At 35.4% G+C, this 17,500-nt stretch overlaps 2 protein-coding genes across 3 annotated transcripts in view; one reads left to right on the plus strand and one right to left on the minus strand.

Annotated features, from left to right (window-relative positions):
* LOC144979027 (uncharacterized) overlaps positions 1-14,247 on the plus strand; it is a 44,347-nt gene extending 30,100 nt beyond the window's left edge. The window contains exons 13-21 of the mRNA XM_078925642.1: positions 204-342; positions 1,573-1,810; positions 4,394-4,566; positions 7,270-7,403; positions 8,914-9,033; positions 10,650-10,801; positions 11,854-11,973; positions 12,912-13,120; positions 13,966-14,247. Of these exons, the coding sequence (XP_078781768.1) occupies positions 204-342; positions 1,573-1,810; positions 4,394-4,566; positions 7,270-7,403; positions 8,914-9,033; positions 10,650-10,801; positions 11,854-11,973; positions 12,912-13,120; positions 13,966-14,099 (1,419 nt within the window). The 3' untranslated portion in view covers positions 14,100-14,247. The remainder of the gene's footprint in view (positions 1-203; positions 343-1,572; positions 1,811-4,393; positions 4,567-7,269; positions 7,404-8,913; positions 9,034-10,649; positions 10,802-11,853; positions 11,974-12,911; positions 13,121-13,965) is intronic.
* Positions 14,248-16,647: 2,400 nt separating this feature from the next.
* Positions 16,648-17,500, minus strand: part of LOC144978747 (uncharacterized) — a 41,912-nt gene continuing 41,059 nt past the window's right edge. For both annotated transcript variants that reach the window (XM_078925181.1, XM_078925182.1), the window contains one exon: positions 16,648-17,500. This exon is cut by the window's right edge and continues 557 nt beyond it. In XM_078925181.1, the coding sequence (XP_078781307.1) occupies positions 17,422-17,500 (79 nt within the window). In that variant the 3' untranslated portion in view covers positions 16,648-17,421.

Raw genomic sequence — 17,500 nt, forward strand, 5'->3', positions numbered from 1 at the left:
TCTTCTAAGCTCCAATTTCTCATCAATCTATCTCTAAATTCACTTTTTGGGGTCTGAATCATCCCGACATAATACCGTTTTGAGACGGAGGGTCACATATATATATGTATATATATATATATATATATATATATATATATATATATATATATATATATATATATATATATTATATATATATATATATATATTTACATCTACAGACTGTGGAAGTCGATGATATCTGGACGTTTCTTCAGAACGTCTACCTTCCCTTTTTACACTTCAGACGTCAACAAAATTTTACAAATACACTGGCCTTTTTTACCAAGATTCGCCAACTTCGTGTTCGACCTTTTAAAGGTGAGTAGGGTGATAACATCGATTGGATATCAAAGGAAGAGAACTGTGGTCGTGTAAAGAGTGGAGAATGCCATATTAGATACTTTTTTAAACCCAGAAAAACACAAAGAAAAAAATCAGTTAAGCCTCCACTCAGGGTTGGAAATTAAATCATAGCCCTCTTAATTATCATTTCATATATACTGATCAATATGAAACAATGAAATAAATAGCTTTAGTGGCGTAAAATATCTAAATTATACCACTTCCTCCTCCTTCCCCCCCCCCCCCCCCTTTTCCTTTCCTGATTAATAAAATGTTTTAAACCTTATGTATTCTCAGTGCTGATATTCTTCCGCGAATCCGCAGATTTCTGTGTTTGTTTTATTTAAGATCATCATGTAACAGAAGAGGAGCAAGAGCAGCCTGTAGTAGAAATCAAGGATTTTTATATTCCATCAAGACAATGGTCTGGTGAAATAGAAAGATGTATGGTGGGCACAACAACATGTATGCTGAGTGTCACAAGTGAAAAAGTTTCAGCTAACTTATAATTTACAGTAATAATTATTTGTTAAAGCAGTGGTGCTGCGTTTGTCGAATACATTGTCAGCACTGATTCTAGATTTAAATCTACAAAGTAGATCATAAATAAGTTTTGATAAATACTTAGATGTGTGGATTAAGGACGCAATTTGATTAATTTAATCATTTCAGATAGGAATCAAACAGTGATAGTAAATGTATCAAAGTTGATGAAAGTTTTTGTAATATCAGGAGAACCTCAGAGAACAGTTTACAGACCTTTGCTTTTTTTTATTGATGATTGATAAATATTTGACTCTCCAGATTTCGTGTGAATAAAATTGCTCTGAACGTGGTGAAAAAAAAGGTTTGCAGAAATACCTGGATACTTTTATAACACCTAGGCAGTCAATAAATCAAATTTTTAATATTCTCCATCCCAAAACGTTTCGCTAATCGAACAACCTACTTATTGATATCAAGCGTTTGAGTTTAAGCAATATTGAGACGTTTTAAGATGCATTACAGGCCATCACAAAAGTCTTTATTTTTCTTGGATTGGCAACATTGACATTAATGCTGTCCGTTTATATAAGAAAGAAGCTTTGCCCAATAATGATTTCTTTCCTGACTATTTACTTTGAAAATATCAGACCTCAAATTAATGTTGTCAAAAAGTGATTGAAATGAATACACATGATCCTGAAAACATTTCATTTCTCTCAGATGCGTGTAAAGAGATCCAGGTCATTGAACAAAAGATTAAAACATCTCGATACTGCCACCCATCTTTGACTTCTTCTAACATGGAGATGAGAGACTACTCATACAACTGGGAAGAGGTCACGTCTTCAAAAAACAAGAGCTCTGAAAAAGTGTCAGATTTAGATGCCCTTTTTCAGTACACCTCCTTCAATCCTGAATCGGCCATGGAGGTTTGGGGAATGAACTATCCTGTCGGAGGGTAAAAAGATTGCTGTGTATTTTATGTTGTCATTGAAGAAAAGTCTAGGAAATTAACTATTGTAATGAAATAAAACATTTCTTTTCTTTTCTCACACTTATTAGTATTGAGTCTAATAAAACTAGAATTGCATTTTTATTCAAATATGTTATTCATTTTTATGGTCTCTCGTGGAAATAAATAACGAGAGACAGATAACCAAGGGAGTGCAGTACAACACCACAAATTGAACAATAGGGACTTAATATCTTTACTCATGGGAAAATTGAGATGGTGACAGCAAAGCTTGCATAGAACATCAAAAAGCATATCTTGGTATTCGAATTGAAGCTTTTAACCCTCTCCTTACCAACTATAGGAAAATCGTCACATTCGTTACGATACAGCCAACATTTTTCTTATTCAAATTTCTCTTGTATATCATAACATTTAAAGAAAATGAACAGTGTGTTGTAGAGCATGTTTTGCTAAAGAAATTATTTATCGCAAGAACTCACTGCTATTGTGTTTGAGTGATAAAAACTATTTTTGTGTTAGTTGGGTGTGAAGTTTTTGGGGAAAATACTGAAAATGGCTGGTAAGGAGAGAGTTAAAACAGCTAATTATTTACCTCGTTGAGGTTTGGTTGAGTAAGTCCCAGGATAAGTGTTGGTCATAAATGTGTCCTTTTGTTGGGCTCAGATGAATGAAGCTAATTCAAAGCTCATTTCCCGATCAAAGACATATTATGACTTATCATCAGTTCAAAGAGAGGACATAAATTAGTCTCTTATATCTGTAGACAATTTTATTATATCTCTATATTATAAGCATCAACGTTAATCCTCTCCTTACCAACCATAGGAAAATCGTCACATTCGTTACGATATAACCAACAATTTTATCTTTCTGATTTCTTTTCTACATCACAAAATTTCAATAATTGTTGTTATTTTATAATTATTTTTAAAAATTGACGTTGTGGTGTAGACCTCATTTTGCTGAACAACATGATGTATAGAATGCACTTGTTTTTCTGTTTGAGTAAGAAAAATCTATGTTTGGTGGGTGTGAAGTGTTGGGGAAAGTTCTAAAAATGACTGGAAAGGAGAGAGTTAATGATTAACACGGATGAATATTGACATGTGTTTTATTTATTTCTCTTTGTTTGTACTCGTGTGATCGTCTTCTATTTAGAGAGCCATCTAGCTTGTGTCACTCCCAATTTACTATGTAGTGTCATTTTCATTTCTATCTATTTGTTGGGGGGGGGGGGGGGGTATTGGAGGGCGTTTTGTTTTGTGTGTCTTTTTAAATATTCTCCTTTTCTTGATATCCAACTTCATGATTATGGTACTTTCAATCCCCTGCCAAACCCAGTTCAATTTCTCTGATAGCCAGGCTAATTCTTTCAGTTTTCAATCATATCAATGATATTATGATTGTTGCCTCACAATTCTACATAGGCATTTGTTATTTCTCTCTCTCAGTTCAATATTATTATCAGCCCTCTCTCCTATCATTCCCACTTCCAATACGACTGCAGCCCCCAACCACCTCTCATATTCCTCCTCCTTCTTCTTATCAGCATCATCATCATCATCATCATCATCATCATCATCATCATCATCATCATCATCATCATCATCATCATCGTCGTCGTCGTCGTCGTCGTCATCACCTTCATCATCAACAACAACATTATCATCGTCATTTTGACTACCACAATTGCCTCCAAGACGATCACTGTCAGTATCATTTACACCAGTTTATCATAATATGCCACCTAAAGTCATTCAACCAAGGGATAAATACTAGGTGTACATATTTGCAGGTCTGATAACCGAAAGTAATCATGGTTTGTTTTAACATTTTTTGTAATGGAGCATATTTTGTGTTGGTTTGAAATAAGTATTTTCCATTACAACAATGAACCTATAACAATTGTGAATTGCAGACCTGTAAAAAAGTACACAGCAGGTAAATAGCGTGCAGAGGTCTTTTCCATAATACTTGTTTGTATCCGTTCCACAATTTCACTAACCCTCACTGGGTGGGGTTCCTGGCCTCCCATAGTAGGCAGGGAAGTACTTACTGTCTCTTCTATCCTCCTATATGTTTTCCAACTTGATTTCTGTCTTTGTCTTCGAATTAGATTGCTGGGTTTTGTCCTGGCCCTGGCCGGATTCCATGGCCGAGGGGGAAACAGTCAAATGTATAGTTAGTTGGGAGATGATATCTTTTTCCTTGTAAAGCATCTCTCTGTTATGCACCGTATTATGTTTTGTATACATATTATATATTATTTGTAAACATTTGAGTGTATTCCTCTTAGTGGGGACATGTGCTTGTGTCCGGATGGATGAGACTTTTAGGTGATCTCAAACTAAATACTTTGATAGTGTGCTCTTGGATCTACATGATCTGTTTCCTATTTGAACCAATTCCCCTTTTGTCTTCCCTTTTCTTGGGTGCTTTAAATGTAAATCTAGAACTTTTTACTTCCCCATTTTTTCCCTTTTTACTGGCGCTGATATGACCTTAATGTGTTGCAAGCGCCGTAAAACCCTTAAAAACAACAAACAAACAATTACTAACCCTCAGGTATGAGTATACCTTCAGCAATTTATATCAAGACAACCAGGACATCGTTTCGCAGATGAAGTATTCCAACTGGGTTGATGAAAATACCAGAGCTGTCTTGATTGATGCGTCTGCTTTTGATTTGAACAACGGTATTGCCTCGGCCCTCTCTATCCACTACATTTTTGGACAAGGTGAGTTAATCAATGCTGTTGGTCCGATAGACCAATTGTTGCCTGTGCCAGGGTATTGAGGGACAAGGGTGTCCATCGTACCAATTGTTGCCTGTGCCAGGGTATTGAGGGACAAGGGTGTCTATCGTACCAATTGTTGCCTGTGCCAGGGTATTGAGGGACAAGGGTGTCTATCTACCAATTGTTGCCTGTGCCAGGGTATTGAGGGACAAGGGTGTCTATCTTACCAATTGTTGCCTGTGCCAGGGTATTGAGGGACAAGGGTGTCTATCGTACCAATTGTTGCCTGTGCCAGGGTATTGAGGGACAAGGGTGTCTATCGTACCAATTGTTGCTTGTGCCAGGGTATTGAGGGACAAGGGTGTCTATCGTACCAATTGTTGCCTGTGCCAGGGTATTGAGGGACAAGGGTGTCTATCGTACCAATTGTTGCCTGTGCCAGGGTATTGAGGGACAAGGGTGTCTATCGTACCAATTGTTGCCTGTGCCAGGGTATTGAGGGACAAGGGTGTCTATCGTACCAATTGTTGCTTGTGCCAGGGTATTGAGGGACAAGGGTGTCTATCGTACCAATTGTTGCTTGTGCCAGGGTATTGAGGGACAAGGGTGTCTATAGTTGTTGTTTTTGGTTTGTTTTTGTTTTTATTTTGTTTTGTTTTTTGTCTTGTTTTGTAATTTTTCCCCTTTTCACCGGTTCACTTTGAATATACTTCTACAGACACATTTTTAAAGGAATGAATATTGTTGTAACCTGGATGGTACAAAAACATACAGTGCACTTCAGATCCAATGACACCTCGGCTTCAACAAAAACTTTTTAAAATCTAGCTTTTTTTTTTGTGTCTCTTTTTGACACAACTAGAACCACCTAGGATTTAGCTAATTTCATAACCACACACCTCGGCTACAATGAAGTAATGAAGTAATGGAAACCATGGAGAGCATGTTGGGAGGAAATCTCTGCTCTCTGTCTCGAGTCACAGTGATATATTTATGTTTGTTTCTGTTCTTGGCTGAAGAATTGTTTTGAGCTCAAAACATTCCATGTTTGGTATTTTTTTTTCTTTTTGTAGCTGTTGTATTCATGTGTTAATTAACCTTTTACAGTCCACAAGTTCTAGCAGCTTCGTATTACATTTACTTATGAGACAAAACTGTTTTCCACCGCGCAAAGTGATTTTGTTTTAATAATGACAGGGTTATGAAAAATATTAAATAGATACAAACAAACAAACAAACAAACAAACAAAAAGGAATTTTAAAAAACAATAACATTGAAAGCTACTGTCCAACACCGTTGTGCTTTGGGGGAATATGGCAAATTATTTTTACCAACTGTAAGTACAAGTCCTGTAAATTCTCAGGCAATTACCTGAAATCAGACAATCCATTATTCTCGACCTCAGGGCCGGGGACATAATTTTAGACAAAAATAAATTTAAAGAAATTTGTTCCTGTATGAAAAAAAAAAAATGATCGTCTAAATTAAAATCAAAAATCACAGGAAAGGTAAAACCGTGGATGACAATACCAAAGCATATTATAGTACTATAGTTACGCCATGCACTGAAGCGTTCATAAAATGTCCACTGCATGCCGTGGCAATCAAGGGGATTCCTCGTTTCGTGATTATCGTGTTACCTCTCGCTTCATTCACCGTGTTGGTCCAGTCCTTGCCATCATCATTCAGTTTTAAAATGCGAAAGGAATGTAGAATGTTTAAATTTTTTCCATGTTTGCTAACAAGGGCACCTTCTAATCGGGACCATTTTCCCAGTAATGGGATTTACATAGCTAATTTCATAATTTAGTTTTGTTCCCGAATAGTCTGATTGGGGATCCCCCCCCCCCCCCTCCCCTTCCTTTCCCTCCCCCTTTCCAAGAGTAAAGACTAGTGTTGTTGTTTTTTCTCATACTGCAATTAAACTAAAGAGTAAGTGTCTCATTACTGGAGAAAACTTGTTTTGTTTAATTATTCCTCTATTTTTAATTTATTTTTTTGTTGTTGGCTTCAATCTAAAAACACTCTTATTGTACACTTACTGTGAGTTTTTATCACTAAAAAAAAATCAGAAGTGAGACAACCATCAACTCCCTTTATGCTCAGACAGGCCCCTTGGTTCTTCTTTTAAAGCATATAAGATTAAAATACCTAACAGGATGTATGACATGCCATACTAATATCAATTTCAGCTGAGGTCACTGATGGTTAAAATAAATTTGCATACAATTTTGGAAAAGACGATTTACTGGCTTGAAGTTACAAGGTTATACCCATTGTATATTATTGTCATAAGCGACATCTTGGATTCAACAAAACCTCGGTTATAACGATCACAGGCCTCCAATCCTGTCGACTTCGTGATAACCGCGGTGCATTGTATAAAATGGCACTTGCTCACATAATATCAGTTATGCTCTTCATTATAGTAATAGCCAAGAAGCTCAAATAAGGAACAGCGACACGACAGCGAACTGGTGGAATACAAGGGATATAATCAATACAGTTATGTATGTATGCGGTAAAGAGTAAAACATGGATTGTCTTTCTTATATTCATCACAATACGTCTGAACGCTGAGCGCGATGAAAGAAAATTATATTTTCATATTTCTTTTTTTCAACAATAACAATATGTGTGTTGGTGCATGCTTTTAAAATTAATATTTATTCCTAATTCGTATTCATAAATGATATTTGCAGATGGAATCAAGCTTACCCATCAGTGTCAGCCATTTGTGTTTTTGTTGCAAAGATTCAATTTTGTTGTTTTGACCATAGCACTTAGTCTAATGGTCTGTCTCGTTGTTTATGATGCAATTACTCAGTACTTTAAGGTGAGACTCTCTCTCTCTCTCTCTCTCTCTCTCTCTCTCTCTCTCTCTCTCTCTCTCTCTCTCTCTCTCCTCTCCCTCTCTCTTCTCTCTCTCTCTCTCTCCTCTCTCTCTCTCTCTCTCCCTCTCTCTCTCCTTCTCCTCTTCATCTCTCTCCTCCTCTTACTCTCTCTCTCTCCTCCTCTCTCTCTCTCCTCTCTCTCCTCTCTCTCTCTCTCTCTCTCTCTCTTCATCTTCTTTCTCTCTCTCTTCTCCTCTTTCATCTTCTCTCCTCTCTCTCTCTCCCCTCTCTCTTTCATCTCTCTTCTCTCTTCTCTCCTCTCTCTCTCTCTCCTCTCTCTCTTCTCTCTCTCTCTCTCTCTCTCTCTCTCTCTCTCTCTCTTTCATCTTCTTTCTCTCTCTCTCTCCCTCTTTCATCTTCTCTCTCTCTCTCTCTCTCTCCTCTCTCCTCTCTCTCTCTCTCTTTCTTTCTCTCTGTTTATTTGTGTGTGTGTGTGTGTGTGTGTGTGTGTGTGTGTGTGTGTGTATCGCTTCAGGCGATGCAAAGTGGAGTCATTGGAATAGGCTTTTTACTCACATTCTCTTACCTTACTCATGTGTAAAATTAGTACCTGGCTGTTTACAACACGTTTCTGTACACACACAAAATATAACAGCGCATCACAGAATGCATGTCTTGTCTTTCATGTTCAGTGGGTTTTTTTGTTTGTTTGTTTTTTGTTTTTTTTTTTGTTTTTTTTTTTGGGGGGGGGGGGGCGGGGTTGGCCTGGGATCCCTTGTCAAGCGCTTTGGGACTTTGAGTGGATATTGCGCTATATAAAAACTGTCATTTATTATTAATTTTATTTAGAAGAGCAGAGCAACAGAAAATTAATCAATAAATCCCTTTGATTGTTCTGTTCTAGTGATGTGATTGATATCTGAAAAGTTGTGTATGAAACCAGGGTCTTAGTCTTAGCTATATTGGTTGATTTGATGCTTGGCACCTCATCTATCTTTTTAAAATGGATTTTTAAAAAAAAATAAAACTTAGAAATGGTATATACCGCCTCCTACTCTTATATATTTGAGTGAGTCTTTTCTTTATTTTTTTTCTTTCTTTTGTATTTACAAATATAGCCTGTTTTAAGTCATTTTCTTCTGATTCTGGCACCACCCTATACCGTAAGCATGCCACGCCACTATATGAAACAGTGCCAGACAAACAGGAAGAAAAACACAATAATAAAACCATCTAAAGAAAATCAAACCTGCCTCTACTGGGGATCGAACCTCAGACTTCCTGATTAATTAATTCCCCGCGTTTTGATCGGATAGAAGGGGAATAAAACGGAAAAGACACCAGCTTTGACCTTCTATAGAATATTTGTTGAGGTCTGTCCTTATGGTACATGTGTTGTGTATCATACCATAACTTGATGTTATTTTTATGGAATAATATATGTCCCTGCAATAATTAAATGACTAATGGATTTCAAATTCTCATCCTTTGCCCTTTTTTATTCTCTTTTAGTTGAAAACATATAGTACTCAAAGTTACTTCAACATTACGGAAAACGTCATATATGTCTTCATCATTCTATTCCATGGATTTTTATTAATAGGATTTCTCTTCAGATACAATTTTACTAATGTAAGTATTCTACAGTATTGACTCTGTCACTCATGAATTGTCAACATGAAGATAATATTAATTCCTGATACGATTTCATTCAATCCACTTTTATAGTTATGTTATTTTAGCATACACAAATACAAAATTCATCAAAGCATATATGGAAAATATATAAGATTTCCCTTCAAAATACTCTGCTTTTGACTGACACTTTATTAAAAAATGTTAAAACGAGCTTTTATGAGTGCAATATTCACTAAAATGTGCTCAAAGCGCTTTATAAAGGGTTTTTTAAAAACAGCAACACTTTACATGTAGGACAAGACATGACGTCTGTTAAGCGATATTACAACTTTTCCAACAGACAAAAAAAGCTGTTAACGGCCAGTTCCTCATTTTACACCTGAGTATGATAGAATATGAGTAAAAAGCCTTTTTCAAGGACTCGATTTTGCGCTGCTCAGAACCTTCTGATCCGAAGCCGAGTATCAAATACAAGACCACATAATCGCAGTGTTCGGGTGTTCTTCAACTAACTTTTTTCTCCGGAAAAAAAGGCAAATACAAATTGAGTGCAGTACAATGTTACTCCCATAGCGGGCAGGGAGGTACATACTGTGTCTTCTATCCCTTTATATCTGTTTTCCAACATGCTTTCTATCTTTGTCTTGGAATGAGATTACTTAGTTTTTTCCTGGCCCTGGTCGGAGTCTCGGAGTCCTGGCTGGGAGGGAAACAGTCAAATGCATAGTTATTGTTTTGGGAGATGATATTTTTTTCCTTGTAAATCATCTCTCTGTTATGTATTATTATGTTTGTTATTTTGAATATATAATGTAAGCATTTGAGTGTGTTCCTCTTTGTTGGATTTTGTGCTTGTTTTCCGGATGAGACTTATAGGTGATCTCAAACTAAGTACATGTACATTGGTGGTGTGCTCTTGGAAACTACATCTGATCCCTATTTGTTCCCAGTTCCCCTTTGTTTTACTTTCTCTTGGGTGCTTTAATTGTAATTCTATAACTTTTTACTATCCCATTTTCTTCCTTTTTACTGGCGCTGATATAACCTAAATGTGTTGCAAGCGCCGCAAAACCCTTAAAAACAAAAACAAAAAACAGTACAATGTTACACAAATTGATTATTTTGAAATGTATTTACTGGCAACAGTAAGATGATCTTAAGACTAGATTTGATCTAATATAATTATAGTATATGAAAAAGAAAAATAGAATAAAAATTGAATCTCTAGTCTTTTTCTTTTTTTTTTCTTCTAACCAATAAAATGAACTCTTAATGTTATGACACAATCCCAATAATTATCTTCCACAATAGCTGTTCATGTTCACGTTGAAAAACTGTCAGTTTGTATATAAATAGTTAATGGGAACTCGGCTCCCATTTTCACTAATTTGAATACAAATGAAATAACTAATTCTGTTTTTGTTTTTTTGTTTTTTGTTTTGTTTTTCTTTTTTTTTTATTTTGGCTGTTTTGTTTTTTTTTTGGGTTTTTTTGTTGTTTTTTTTTTGTGTGTGTTTTGTTGGGTCTTTGTGTGTGTGTGTGTGTGTGTGTGTGTGTGTGTGTGTGTGTGTGTTTGTTTTTTTGTTTTTTTTGTTTTTTTTTTTAATCAGCACAAGTACAGTACATTTCGTAACAAGTTTCACAGTACAGACAGAGCTTTTTATACGAGTTTTAAAGATCTAGCATGGTTGGTGCCTGCATTGAACTATGTTAGTGGATTGATGGTGTTTGGATCCCTGGCAGCGGTGATTCGAAGAGTCAGGTAGGTTTGATATTATATTATAATGTCTTGATGATTATAGATGGAACAAAAGTGACGTAACTCATCACTTTGTTTTTGTTTTTAGACAGCCATTTTAATGATTAGTCTTTCACTAAATTATATATCAATCAGTCTAAACGTTTAAGGTTTACACATAGTTTTGTGTCTTGATACGTTGTATCCGATGGACAGATTTACCTACATGTATAGTAACATCAATGAAATAAAACAAGATTGCAGTTATGGCTTATATATAGGCACTAAACACCCATGGTCATCACACGAAAGTCGTCTCATTTGAGTGTTTTTTGGCTCTCTGACTTGACGTATCATCCATATCACAGGAGTTGACTGTTTGTTGATATGGCATTGGATTACATGGAAGACCATGGCATATTAGCGATGTAGACCGGTGTATTTTGTTTTATCAAAACGAAAAAAAGGAGAATAAGGGCTAAAATTGGCTTTTAAAACGTAATCAGCTTGGTTACGCTAATGTTCTTCGTGAATGATTGACTTATTCTAATGACATGAATGCATTTCTTAACTCTCTCCTTACCCGTCATTTTCCAGATTGTTCCCAAAACTTCACACCCAAACTATACAAAAATAGATTTATTTAATTCAAACATTGTTAGTTCCTGCAATACATTTTTTTTTTTTGCTAAACGAGCTCTTCAACAGTGTTAATATCCTGTGCCGTTTTGTTTGTTGAGAGGCAAAATCTTTATAACCACATTTTTTGAGATAGTTACAAGTTTCAACACTTCTGTATCTTCTAATGAGAGGGTTAGCCTAAACCTTTCAAATGTATGTTATGACAGATTCTGTTTGCCTGTGACAGATTACCAAAAGAAGTCAAGTTGTAGTTTCATAGAATTTCAAACTATAGTCTTGGAGAAATGGAAATTAAACGTTTAAAAGAAGGGGGAAAAAAAAAAGGGGGGGGGGGGTGGAATGTTTTATGTCAACCTACCAAAAGAACACCCCCCACCCCCCCTTCCCCCTTTACAGATGATTTGCTTTGAGATTTTGTCCTATCCAATCCCCAGACATATAAAGAGAGTAAAGATTATAGTCGAGATGCTCCAGCACATCCTCATCCTGGTCATTCCACCAGCCTTGTGCGTCCTCATTCTGGCTATCACATTATTTTTGATTTTCTCTCATCAGTAAGTCATGTTTCATCACCTTGTATCCATATTGTTCGAACTTTGTTGCTCCTTGATATCATTTTGTGTATTTACATTTACAGTTTTATACATTTTGTTCCTTGGTATCATTTTGTGTATTTACATTTACAGTTTTATACATTTTGTTCCTTGATATCATTTTGTGTATTTACATTTACAGTTTTATACATTTTGTTCCTTGATATCAATTTGTGTATTTACATTTACAGTTTTATACATTTTGTTCCTTGATATCATTTTGTGTATTTACATTTACAGTTTTATACATTTTGTTCCTTGATATCATTTTGTGTATTTACATTTACAGTTTTATACATTTTGTTCCTTGATATCATTTTGTGTATTTACATTTACAGTTTTATACATTTTGTTCCTTGATATCATTTTGTGTATTTACATTTACAGTTTTATACATTTTGTTCCTTGATATAAATTGTTTATACATTTGTTTTACATTGTTTTGTATATTATTATCATTTTATTTTATTATTACATTATTATTATTATTATTATTATTATTATTATTGCCATTTGATAACTAGATAAGTCTAAAGCAGTATAAATCCCTTAAAAACAAACACAAATATTATTACTCTAGCCTAAAACTCAAAGTATGTATCGCCGAAACCTGTTGCTATGAATCCTCATTAACATGAGGTCATAAGCCTTCTTTCAAATATTAAAAAACGACAAGAATTAAATAGATCTGAAAAGTTATGTTTGCTGGACCAGGAAAAATATAAGTTGCTAACTACACTACGTTTCAGATTTTCATGACATTGACATGCACCCCAATTTGGCACTTCACATCAGGAAATCCTACCATTTTCAATCAATTTCTCATTTCAACCCCCACCCCACTTTCCATCGCATTTACTTTTACTCTTTACATTGTTTTGTTTATCTTTATCATCCAGATCTTACCATAGTTCTTCATTCCGGCTGTCTATATTGAGTACTATACAGTTCATTCTCAGCCCCAGTCATGTGAAGATCCCTTACACTTTCATTGGATTTCTCTTCCGTTTCATCGTGTGGACGGTTTTTGCCTTATTGATCACCAGTATATTTTTTGCTGTTTTACTCGAGGACTATTCTATTCTTATTACAAAGAGATGGGGAGGAGGCAAGTTTTACTGCTGCTTCTCTCTCTCTCTCTCCATATATATATATATATATATATATATATATATATATATATATATATATATATATATATATATATATATATATATATATTAAAGAGTTCACTCCGCTTACTCGCACATCGGTTAATCGCACACTCCGCTTATACGCAACACATTTCCGAAAAATGGAATTTTTTTTTCTATATAAACGCTCCGCTTAATCGCTACACTTCGATTCCATCCTGATGGGAGAAAAAAAGATACCTATCTAAAAATACTCCAAAAATGTAATAAAAATGCGTTTCCCATTGAACCAGTAATTTCCGCACATTAATATCGTATCACGCGTGAAAAAAAAACCTTTCCCGTCAACGCATTTCCACTGTCCCTTTGACCCGGACTAGGTCAGACATGCAATGCTTGTCAACTGACATCAAAGCAGTCACTGTGTGCATCACGAGGTGTGAAACGTGATCGCAGTCCAACCATTGCCGTGTGTTTGTTTACATTTTCTGACCACTCGATTGCAATTCTCTATCTGTGCATTGTTTTCTTCTATTGAGTCGTCGTCATCATCATCATCATCATCATCATCATCATCATCATCATCATCAGTCGTAGTAGTAGCAGTAGTAATAGTAGTAGTAGTAGTAGTAGTAGTAGTAGTAGTAGTAGTAATAGTAGTAGTAGTAGTAATAGTAGTAGTAGTAGTAGTAGTAGTAGTAGTAAATTTATTAATATTATTATTATTATTATTATTATTATTATTATTATTATTATTATATTATTATTATTATTATTATCGTTGTTGTTCTTAATTATATCACATTCTACTATTTTCCAGGCTTGATATCACGCCTTACTACGATGGGCAATATATTAAAACAGAGTGTTGGATACAGTAGTCCCCACGACGACAGTAAAGAGACTGACAAAACCGATAAAATATTATTGTATTCTCTATCTACGGGCTGGTGACAGCTGTAAAGATGACATTACTTTATTTGTTCTTAGAGGAATGGTCTATTGTTTTTAGTCAGGAATTTGTAATCTATTCTTTGAAGATAAAGTATTTGAATATTTATCGGGTTTGCATGAATATGAGAGAGAGAGAGAGAGAGAGAGAGAGAGAGAGAGAGAGGGGGGGGGGGGGAGGGAGGTAGAGAGAGAGAGGGTCATTGTTTTATAATGAAATAAAATTCCATCTTCAAATCAATTTTGTTTCTTTCATTTGCAGTGAAGTATTACTACTTTGGTGACTCAATTATTTGGGCGTGTTAAGGACATGAATATCTAAATAAATTGTTCATTTCGCACTACAGAAACTAGGACCCATTTTGGGGTCTTTTGTCCTCCCATAGAGAACAGGGAGGCACTTACCGTCTTCTATTCCCCTATATCTGGTTTATAACTTGATTTATGTCTTTGTCTTGGAATGGGATTATTTGGTTTCCTCCAGGCCCTAGCCAGAATCTTTGGCTGGGAGGGGAAACAGTCAAATGTATAGTTATTATAATTTTGGCAGATTATTTTTTTCCTTGTAAATTATCTCTCTGTCATGTAGTTCTATATTTTATTTTGAACATATGATTTTTGTAAACATTTAAGTGGATTATTTAAAAACCAGAAAAAATGTGTAAATGTGTCCCCCCTCATAGTCACGACATGGTGGTCATATTTGAAAACAAGCCTCGCGGCTGTTAAATTCAAGTTGGTCAGTGATTCTTAGAGTGGCTTTACAGTTGTGGTATGACGCTTTTGAACTTGTAGGTCTCTGGCTCGAGTCTCACTCTTAGCAATGCAAAGTTAAATCTTCGGCTTATCTAAATTCTCTCATATTCATATAGGACTGGCACTTCTCCATACTCTACATTTCTCATGATTTTTAAACTTGAGCGTTTATATAGCGCAATATCCACTAAACGTGCTCAAACCGCTTTACAAGGGGTCCCTGACCAAATGCAACATGTAACATGTAGAACGAAACATGACGCCTGTTAGGCAATATTACCATTTTTACGGACAGAGACAAGGCTGTTAACGGACAGGTACTCATTTTACACCTGAGTACGGTGAGAGAATGTGAGTAAAGAGCCTTTTCCAAGGACTCAACTATGCGCCGAGAGAGGCTCGAACCCAGGACCTTCCGATCCAAAAGTGAGTGTCATAGCCACATAATGATTTTTGATACAAGAGCCCTGAGTGCCCGCTCCACACTTTTTCTGAATATTATTCAACCCAATATCGGAGCTTTTCCATGTACAATCAATTTGTTTACACGTTTGTCATGTTCCATACAGAGAAAGATGAGGGGGACAGGGTTAACCTAGTTGTGATGGACAATAATATTTTGGGTTGGTTTGAGAGTATTTCCATAACAAGAAGGAGACCATAACTATTTCGGGGCACAAAAAATATGCGTTGGTAGAAATCTATGTTTATTCTTATTGTAATTAAAAACTAAACATACTAGACTAATTTTTTATAGCGTTTTCTTACCGAAAAAAAAAATTTTTAACAAAAAAAAACATAAAAGACACAAAGCAGGTTGAGAAGGTTAATACAACTTCAGTTAAATTATGCTCTTTTCATAAGTCATCAATAAGAAAAAAATATTTTTTTTATTCCAAGGGTTCATCTTGTGTGTGTGGGTGGGTGGGTGCGTGTGTGTATTCAGTGTTATTGTATGTGTGTTTGTGTGTGTGTGTGTCTAAGGGAAGAAGGATGAGATAACATTGGCGTTGGGCAACAGTGAGTGCAGCAAAGGTAGATAAATTTGACTTTCTTGTCAAATCGGTATTATGCCACGGTGATCTGAGAGGTGCAAAAGTGAAAAGAAATGTAAGATTTTTGTAAAATTAGAAGCTAAAAATGCCTTCGTGAGCCAAAAATATCATAGCAAAAATATAAGGAGCAACTATTGCTCATAAAGATCTGCTCGACTAGGACTAGGATAGACAGGGAGACTCTCAATCACGCCCCTCCCCAACATCCATCTCCCTTGTAGTCTCCTCATCACGCAATCAGGAAACAACACCGGCTATATTAGTCGAGTGTGTAGTGTGTCCAAAGATTCACTGAAATACACAAGCATGTCTCCACGTGATGCACACACTCACACCCGCACATGAACATGTGGGTTTGTGGCTTTGTCATAGCACACTAGAGACTCCAAGGCCTTTTTCTATCATTCCCCTCCCTCCCTTGTCTCATCCATGCCATGCACATCTCTACTGCACAGTTTATAGCTGATTCCTGCTTTGGTGTCACACTTGGTGAGTAGCATTTCTCTGTCTGAAATGATTTTGTTGATTGTGACTTTATGAGATAAGATTCTTGTTGAATGCGTTTTGATTTATTATTAAAATATAGGCCAAGAAAATGGGATTTTTGAAGTCCTCGTTGAATCCAACTTTTTGTTGAATGGAACCTCTTTGAATCTGGCATCCACACTGTCACAAATAATTCTTGTTAAAAAAAAGTATTAATGACTCGAGGAAAAATACATTCAAAATACTACATAAAATTCTGGTTAAAAAGTTAATAATTTTAATTGATTGAAACAGAAGCAATATCAATGATGAATGCAATGCAATTCATTATAATTTCAACATGGAACCAAAAAATTAACAATTTAAAGTTTAGCTTATCAAACAAAACTCATGCATGCCAGCTGACAGGTTATTTTATCACAGGTATGGGTAAGTTCATTTCCACCATTTAATGAAGCAGCGGTTACTATTGTAAAGATATGATACAAATCACAAAATTCATCAATTATTTGTGCTAAGTAAAATCAATGACCAAATCAAAAAATTGTCTGTGTCAAGTTAATCCAAATGTGCTTGCGACATTTAAGGTCATATCATTTTTCCTGTCTCGTGTCTCCACTACATATTTCACCAAAACTTTTTTTAAAATCTGATTTTGGGTGATTTTTTTTTTCATCACCTGATATAAGATTTAGACGACCAGAATGCATAATAGAATTGATTAATGTACTTTTATGCAGTATTGAATATGCATTCTATTACTCAAATACTACTACTATTTTTATTAGATTTTCATTTGGGATAGAAGTAATCGGATACTAGTAATTTGCAGTATGGAATGTCTCGCCCAAAATTACTTCCTAGATTTTGTTGTTTATTTACAATTCACAATTACTAGCTGGTTCTCTGTCAAATCTCATATTGCTTAACCATTACAATCTACAATTTCTCTCGCTGATTCTCCACCAAATCTCATGTTGCTAAACCTATCACAATCCACAGTTTTCCTAGCTGATTCTCCAGCTGTTTTACAACAGATTTGTCCCTGATGTTGCTAAACCTATCACAATCCACAGTTTTCCTAGCTGATTCTCCAGCTGTTTTACA

Source organism: Berghia stephanieae, chromosome 8 (assembly GCF_034508935.2).
Source record: "Berghia stephanieae isolate SIO BIC M18660-M18661 chromosome 8, UCSD_Bste_1.3, whole genome shotgun sequence".
NCBI lineage: Eukaryota > Metazoa > Mollusca > Gastropoda > Nudibranchia > Aeolidiidae > Berghia > Berghia stephanieae.